Source organism: Hylobates moloch, unplaced genomic scaffold, assembly GCF_009828535.3.
Source record: "Hylobates moloch isolate HMO894 unplaced genomic scaffold, HMol_V3 SCAFFOLD_3, whole genome shotgun sequence".
In the NCBI taxonomy this organism is placed as follows: Eukaryota; Metazoa; Chordata; class Mammalia; order Primates; family Hylobatidae; genus Hylobates; species Hylobates moloch.
The window spans coordinates 163,838,422-163,847,347 of record NW_026652278.1 but is presented as its reverse complement, the minus strand read 5'-3'; the positions used below and the strand labels follow the sequence as shown (position 1 = coordinate 163,847,347).

Sequence of the window (8,926 nt, the reverse complement as noted above, 5' to 3'; positions counted from 1 at the left end):
ATGTAATATTTTTTATAATTTTTATAACCCCTTTCCCAAGCCCTGAACACAAGGATCACATTTTAAAGATTTTTTTTTTTTTTTTAGATGGAGTCTTGCTCTGTCGCCCAGGCTGGAAAGCAATGGTGCTATCTTGGCTCACTGCAACCTCCATCTCCTGGGTTCAACTGATTCCTCTGCCTCAGCCTCCCAAATAGCTAGAATTACAGGTGCACGTCACCACACTGGCTAATTTTTGTATTTTTAGGAGAGATGGGGGTTTCACCATCTTGGTGAGGCTGGTCTCAAACGCCTGGCTTATGATCCACCTGCCTCGGCCTCCCAAAGTGCTGGGATTACAGGCGTGAGCCACCATGCCCAGCCTTGAAAGTCTTTCTATGACATCGCCCTTCATCATCACTAATGTAAAAACTCTGCATTTCTACAGAATTATGTGATTTTGGTGTTAAGTCCATGTGGATAAAATGGAAGTCTACGTTAGCATTTGTGTAATTATTATTATTTTCAGTTTTTTTCTAGTAGTATCCAATAAAAACAAGATAATATTGCTCCTTTGCTTTTATTTAATGCATATAATTTAGAGATATTTATGTGTTATGGATCTTTCATTGGGTACTTTATTTCTTTTATTTATTTTTTAAAAATTTCAATAGTTTAAGGGGTACAAACAGTTTTTGGTTACAGGGATGAATTGTATAGTAGTGAAGTCTGGGCTTTTAGTGCACCTATTGCCCGAATAGTGTATATTGTAGCCAATAGGTTATTTTTCATCTTTCTTCCCACCCTGCCTTCTCCCTTCTGAGTTTCCAATGTCCACTATATCACTATGCATGCCTTTGAGTACTCGTAGCTTAACTTCTACTTATTGGTAAGAACATGAGGTATTTGGTTTTCCATTTTTGAGTTACTTCACTTAGGATAATGCCCTCCAGTTCCAAGTCGCTGCAAAAGACTATTTTATTTTTTTTCATGGCTGAGTAGTATTCCATGGTGTGTGTATGTGTGTATATATATAGAGAGAGAGATAGATAGATATATAGATATATAGATAGATACGTTTTGTTTATCCACTCATTGGTTCATGGGCACTTAGACTGATTCCATATCTTTTCAGTTGTGACTTGTATTGTTATGAACATACAAGTGTAGGTGTCTTTTTAATATAATAACTTATGTACCTTTGCATTGTTACTGCATAATTCCAATAGTGAGATTGCTGGTTTGAATGGTAGATCTACTTTTAGTTCTTTGATAAATCTTTCTACTGTTTTCCATAGAGATTTTACTAACTTACATTCCCACCAGCAGTGTACACATGTTCTGTTTTCACCATATCTACACAAATATCATTTTTTGACGTTTTAATAATGGCAATTCTGGCTGGAGTAAGGTGGTTTCTCATTGTGGTTTTAATTTGCATTTCCCTGATTATTAGTGATGTTGAACATTTTTTAAACTTTTTTTTTTTTTTTTTTTTTTGAGACAGAGTTTCACTGTTGCCCAGGCTGGAGTGCAGTGGCGTGATCTTGGCTCACTGCAGGCTCAGCCCCCCGGGGTTCACGCCATTCTCCTGCCTCAGCCTCCCAAGTAGCTGGGACTACAGGCACCCGCCACCTCGCCTGGCTAATTTTTTGTATTTTTAGTAGAGATGGGGTTTCACTGTGTTAGCCAGGATGGTCTCGATCTCCTGACCTTGTGATCCGCCCGTCTCGGCCTCCCAAAGTGCTGGGGTTACAGGCGTGAGCCACCGCGCCCGGCCATTTTTTAAACTTTTTAAACTTTTTTGGCCATTTGTATATCTTCCTCTGAGAAACGTATGTTCTTGTTGTTTGCCCACTTTTTAGTGGGATTATTTATTTTTTTTCTTGCTGATTTGTTTGAGTTCCCTGTAGATTCTGGATATTAGTCCTTTGTCAAATGTCTAGCTTGCAAATATTTTCCCCCATTCTATAGGTTACCTGTTTACTCTGTTAATTATTTCTTTTGCTGTGCAGAATATTTTTAGTTTAATTTAGTCTCATTCATTTATTTTTGTTTTGTTGCATTTGCTTTTAAGGTCTTAGTCATAAATTATTTGGCTAGGACAGTGTCCAGAAGAGTTTTTTCCTAGGTTTTCTTCAAAAATTTTTATGGTATCTGATCTTAGATTTAGGTATTTAATCCATCTTGAGTTAACTTTTGTATGTGGTGAGAGAAGTTTCATTCTTCTACATATGGCTATCCAATTTTCCCAGCACCACTTATTCAATAGAGTTGTTCTTTCCTCAGTGTATGTTTTTGTTTTTGTCTGCTTTGTGAAGGATTAGCTGGTTGTGGGTATTTGGCTTTATTTCTAGATTCTCTATTTTGTTCCGTAAGTCTGTGTGTCTACTTTTGTACCTACATCAGCCTGTTTTGGTTACCACAGCCTTACAGTATAATTTGAAGTTGGGTAATGTGATGCCTCAAGATTTGTTCTTGTTGATTTGGCTATCTGGGCTCTTTTTTGGTTCCATATAAATACTAAGATTATCTAATTTTGTGAAGAGTGTTCTTGGTATTTTGATAGGAATTGCATTGAATCTGTAGATTGCTTTGGGCACTGTGGTCATTTTCACGATATTGATTCTTCCAATCCATAAGCATGGGATATGTTTCCATTTGTGTCATCTGTGATTTTTTTAATGAGTATTTTGTAGTTCTCCTTGTACAGATCTTTCACTCCTTGTGAAGTATTTCCCTAGGTATTTTTTTCCTAGCATTTTAAATGAGATTGAGTTCTTGATTTGTGTACATTGATTTTGTAACTTGAGACTTTACTGAATTTATTGATTAAATCTGAGTCTTTTGGAGGAGTCTTTAGCATTTTCTATGCATAAGACCATATCATCTGCAAACAGGAATAGTTTGACTTCCTCTGTTCCAATTTGGATGCCTTTTATTTCTTTGTCTTATCTAATTGCTCTGGCTAGGACTTCCAGTGCTACGTTGAATAGAAGTGATGAAAGTGGGCATCCTTGTCTTATGCCAGTTCTTAAGGAGAATGCTTTCAACTTTTCCCCATTCAGTATGATGTTACTGTGCATTTCTCAAATATCACTGAATATTTTAAAATATAAGTAATTTCAAGTTTAAAAGTACCTAACCTAAATTACTTTGAAATAGCATGATATACTATATTCAATGGTTATCTTTTAAAGGTTGTCGAAGTATATATTTATCTTATGAAATTGGTACTAAGAAATCAAAGGAGGAACTGTAGCCTCATTTCTGCAGTAGTATCTGTTAACTTGTATGCTATTGTTTTAAAAGACCTTAAGACAAGTTTAAATAATAGTACAAAAATTTGTCACATGCGTTAAAAGATGACAAACTGGAAAATGTTTTAAAATAATATCATTTTATTGAGTTTTCTTTTTCTTGATTCTTTTTAGGTGAAATTTTTAGATGTATGAAAAGGTAAAAACTAATAGCTCTGGTATATTTTATATTTCTATATTTATCCTATTACAAATTGGATTGAAGTGGCACTATTAGAACCTATATTTGTATCTATGACTCTCCACACATCTTTCTTAAATGTGTATTAATAAATGGAACACTAAGTAAAAGAATTAGAAACACTAAAAAAAAAGAATTAGTATAAAAGATGTATTTTACATAAATCTCAAATTTCTGACACTTGATCTTTGATTTAAAATATAAGTGGTTTCAAGATAATGGATTTAAATATAAAAATTAAATAATTCAAGTATTAGCAGAAAACTAGTATGCATTTCCTTTTTTTTTTTTTAAGGTGGAGTTTCACTCTTGTTGCCCAAGCTGGAGTGCAATGGCACAATCTCGGCTCACCGCAACCTCCGCCACCCAGGTTTAAGCAATTCTCCTGCCTCATCCTCCTGAGTAGCTGGGATTGCAGGCGCATGCCACCATGCCCGGCTAATTTTTTGTATTTTTAGTAGAAATGGGGTTTCACCGTGTTAGCCAGGCTGGTCTCTAACTCCTGACCTCAGGTGGTCCTCCTACCTCTGTGTAAATGAAAGTTTTCTAGCAATGACTTAAAATCCAAATGTAATTTAAAAAATCTGATTAAAAAATCAACTACATATTTTAAAAAGACAAAAGTTGCATAGGAAAAGAAAAGCTTTAAGCAAGTTCAGGAGATTGTTAACAAGAGATGATATTGGGACATCTGGGAGACAATATTTGCAATACTTATCACAGATTAAGAGCTAATGATCCAAGTAAATAATGTTGAGGACAAGACCAAAAGTCAGATAGAAAATGGGAAACAAACAAACCCAAACCAAAAGTATATGTCTTTGCTCATTTGTACAAAACACATACAAGCACAAATCAGAAACTAATGAGGTTACTTATTTAAAGAAAGTAGGTGGGAAACGGATAGAGAAGATAAGAAGATTAAAACAGAGGAAAGGCTGTCAACAGGACACTTCTTTGAGTATACCATTTTTAACATTGTGCATTTGGGGATCATATTAATATTTCACATACACACAAAATGAATTTAATAAACAATTATGGGGAAGGGTAATAAACAATTAAGGGGAAAGTAAATTCAACTAGAAACAAATGGGCCTGACCATGTTTCAAACGCACAACACAAACAGTGAAGGGAAAAAACAAAGTACATTTTGTATGTTTTTATTTAATAAGGAGTTAAGAGAAGTGAAATCAATTGTATTTTCTGCTTCCTGCCTACAGTTTAAAATTAACTGAGAGTTAATGTTTGCTTTGAATTGAAAGCAAATTGATCATATTATGGCATTTAGTTGTCTCTACAGCTAGCATTTTGTTAACATTTTAATATCACAGTGGAAAAGTAAGAGAAATACTGAAAGGCCATTTCTAACACCCTTCTCCCTTGCTATATCCCACTTCAAATAATAGAAGATGAGATGTCCAGTTTCCTGAATTATTTTGCAACTGGGGTTAACCGTGTCCCCCTGTTCCAGCCCACTGGACATAAGTGAAAGTCTTATTTTCCTGCTAAAGACAGCTGCAGCTGTTACCACTGCTTTCCACAAAACTGATGCCTAGATTTGCAAAAATAGACTACACCTTATTTCTTGCTCTAGACCATGAAAAATATAAACCTAATTGTTTAAGTTACCCTTAGTGTGGTTTTCTGTAAGTGAAAATGAAACATCCCTCACTCACGTACAGATCTTCATGCTCAGATCATGCCCTGAAGCTAGAATTACACTAATAAAATGCTTTTAGGTAGAAAAGATAAATTTATTTTTACAGATATTGAAACTTTATATACATTTGTATACAAATTATCTCATTTAACCTTCAACATGCTTAAGAGCAAGAATTATGATACCACTTTTATATGTGATCAAACTAAGGTTCAGAGATTTTAATTGTAACACCCAAGACCATTTAGCTCATAACAAAATCAGAATTCAACAACAGGACTTTATTAATTATTCACTATGCTCTTCAGTCCTACATGACAGATAAATCCAAAAGAACTTTCAACAAACCAAAATCATGATACCACTTTGGAGATAAAATCCAGATAAGCATGAAGTGTAAGTCTTGGTAGGTACTGCTTTTGTCTGTTTTTCTGATTTACGGCTAAATTCTCAATACCTCAGAGTTACACATGTGATTACAATGGGCTTTGAAATTTTAAGGTACATTACAAGATCAGATAACTTAATATTTGCTTTGCTAATAAAACTAACTCAATACATATTGCAACTGCAATTTTTCCTGAGTGGACTTTAATAAATTCCTGATTCTGGGCAGAACAATCTTCAACATGATTATTTACTCAAATTGACTATGCCACTGACAAAATTATTTCTCCTGAGTGTAAAACAAATGACTAAATATTCTGCTTCCTTAGAACCTATGTATTGTGTTTGAGGGATAGAAGTATTCAAAGTTCCCATTGTAATATGACTAACTCACTAGTACAAATGTAAGTAGTAGAAAAATATTTATAAGATTAAAAAACTGTATTAGGATTCAAAGACTAAGTATTCTAAATGCCAATTTTATTAATTAAATAGATTATTGCATGGTACTATGGATCAGCTAGTTTCTTAATTCCTGAGAATACCAAAAATCCATATCTGGCCCAATGAGCTCAATGTTCTGTAGGGTAGTCTTAGAGCAACTACTGAAAAAAAGCACTATAATGAGGAAGTAAATAAATATGGATATTATATTCCCAAAGTGGTGATATAAAAAAGCAGCTGCCTTTATTGTGGAACGTTATCTCTGATGAAGGGCCATTTGCTCTAGACTTGACATTTTTCTGGTGGGAGAAGTTGTAGGGATTTCTCCTCAGAGAAGGAACAGCTGACAAGGCAAAATAACAAACAAGAACAGAACATTTGGGGAAGGCAAGAGAGGTGTGCTGGAGACAGTTTATGGAACACTTAAAAAGGAGTTTTACTGTAATAAGTGAAAACCTTTGGGGGATTTTAAGGAGAAGAAACTTGTAAACTTTTACTTGCCAGATCCATTTTTGCTTTTTGTTTAAATTTTATCTTGAAGTTAAAAGAAATGGATTCCTCTGCTATCAGTTATGTTCCTGGGCTTTTGAAGCTTTTTTGTATTTATACTTTATTGCACTTTGTATTACTTTCCTTCAATTTATTTTATTTTATTTTATTTTATTTTTTTAGTAAAATAAATGTATTTTAAAAATATTTTAGGAAGCTGCAGAATGGCGACTGAGTGCTTCTTGATAAGTTTGCAGTGTTAGTTCTATATAGGCTCCCTTTTGTGCTTCTGTTTTTGCAAAGATCTTGATTAAATTTATTCCTTCAGCAGCCTGATCCTTGGCCTCTTGAGCCGACTGGCCGTCTGGATGGAGCATGTGACACAGCTGGACCAAGTTGGTTGCATCATCGATTAAATCTCTCTGAATCTGGTCAATCAGCAAACCATCAATCTTTTTATTATTTACAAAATACCACACCATTCCACCAAAGTATCTTGTTGAACGTAAAAGGTCATATTTTCCACATTTATCTATATCTTCATAGGTCTTGTGATGAACCTTGATATACTCAGTGGAATCTGGCTCAAACTGGGCAAAGCAGAGATTGAGGACATCAACATGCCTGTCCTGGCTATACATAGTCCTAAGATTTTCTTCCTTGAAAATTATTGGTGTCAAAATTTTACGACCTTCTTTTGGGAAATAAACTTGTATCATTCGGTCCCATTCTTCCCAAGAGGCTTTGCGTAGTGTGCCACTTGGTTCTCTGACAACAATAAAACGCTCCCGGTGTGGTATGCCATATGATATATCAGTAAACACATATTTGGTTGTTTCTGTTCCTTCCAAAATCTTATCTTCAGCTAACACATCATTTATTGGTACTCGCTCTTCCAGAACTGGTGGCATTTTTAATCGTACTTTAGCTGCCTCAACTGCCTGTCTTGTAGCCTCTTCCAACTGTGCCTGAGTCATTAGCTTATAGGTTGGTGGCTTCAGTTCTTGTATAGCTGGCTTAAAAGTCTTCTGCAAGTTCAAGCCTGTCATTTTCGTGAGTAAGCTTTGAACTTCCTCATCCATAAATGTAGGTTTCTTGGTCTCTGGGCTACCACATTCTGCGGCCTCAGAGCTGAACCGGCGGCGTGGCAGCCCCATCTCGAAAGAGCAAGGTAGCGGTTGGAGCAGGCCACCGTGCCAGAGCCGGATTCGAGCCCGGAAACACACTCGTTCCACGCCCAGAGAACTCCTCAAGAGGCTCCACAACAACACAGTTGTTCTGAGAGGCGCCATGATTATCCCCTTCAATTTAATAGTAAGAATCATTTGGAGAATCTTAAATCTTCCTTAGCTAAACCAAGGGGAAATGGAATTGATATGCACCTAGTGAAAAAGCCCTCAGAGTAATAGTAAGAAGCAAAGTAGAGATCACATGGAGAATTTCATCATAGAAAGCTACCCTTTCCTCTGTGGTACTCTATAGAAGGAAATATTTATATAAGTATTTATTACCCCATACTTTTCTATTCTCAGTAGAAAAATGCATTCAAAATAAACACTGTTACAATCAATATGTGCAATTCAACAGTTACACAGTTGAGCAAATATTTTCAACTTCTCACGTTTTTAGTATGTTCTTTCTCCAGTGTTTTTTACAGTGCATAAAAGCATTAACGGCTTAGAAATAGTGTAAACTGGGCTTATATTACTGCTTATGCATTGCATGATTATGACTGAAGCCTAAAAACCTTTGGGGATGTGTAAACTTGTCTTGCAGGTCTCCTCACTGCCCCTTCCTGGTGCTTAAAAGAAAAATCCTCTTATTTCTCTCTGGCTTAGGGAGAAATTCATCTTAAGAACTTGCCTCTGGCTCTTGGATTGCTTATCTTAAGCTTGCTTTGTTTTCTATGGTATTTGATGCTTAAGACATATACCTCAATTGAATCTTATTTGGTTTTCTGAGCTCAGTTAACTTGTTTAGACAAAACAATTGAAGAAAAAAATTGCCTAATGGATAGATGAGATTTATGAAGGAAATGCTGGTAGCTAGCATTTTGTTTTTTATTTTGCACTAACAGAACATGTCAAGATTCTCATGAAGGTTGAATTTATTTATTTTATCATTTGTATATTTCCTGGTGCAATATAACGCTAAAAGAACTATATTGTCAATTTGCTGTATTTATCTGGAATATTTAATTAATGTAAATAGCTTATGAATTCTGAGTATGAGAAGATACATTCATATGTTTAAATTGGACTGTGTTTTGAGAGACTATAAAGAGCTAGGATACCATGGCATGGAAAATTAATCAAGGAAATGGGGAAATAAGAAATATTAACATACGGTTTTGCCATAAAAAATAAGATAAAGCCTTAGTGAGCTTTTTCCCACAAAAATGCAACGTGCGGGGCAGCTATGCCTGCTAGAGATGAACGGGTAAATTGACTCTAAGCTTTCTT

At 35.2% G+C, this 8,926-nt stretch overlaps 1 protein-coding gene across 1 annotated transcript; it reads right to left on the bottom strand.

Annotated features, from left to right (window-relative positions):
- Positions 1 to 6,642: 6,642 nt before the first annotated feature.
- On the bottom strand, positions 6,643 to 7,756 carry LOC116480376 (small ribosomal subunit protein mS22-like). The gene has a single exon (XM_032754624.2). It carries the CDS (start codon positions 7,754 to 7,756, stop codon positions 6,674 to 6,676), a length of 1,083 nt encoding a protein of 360 aa, XP_032610515.1. The 3' UTR covers positions 6,643 to 6,673.
- Positions 7,757 to 8,926: the final 1,170 nt, after the last annotated feature.

What these genes read in the sequence shown, in the direction of transcription:
- LOC116480376 (XM_032754624.2), bottom strand. Translation starts at nt 7,756, where the DNA reads ATGGCGCCTCTCAGAACAACTGTGTTGTTGTGGAGCCTCTTGAGGAGT.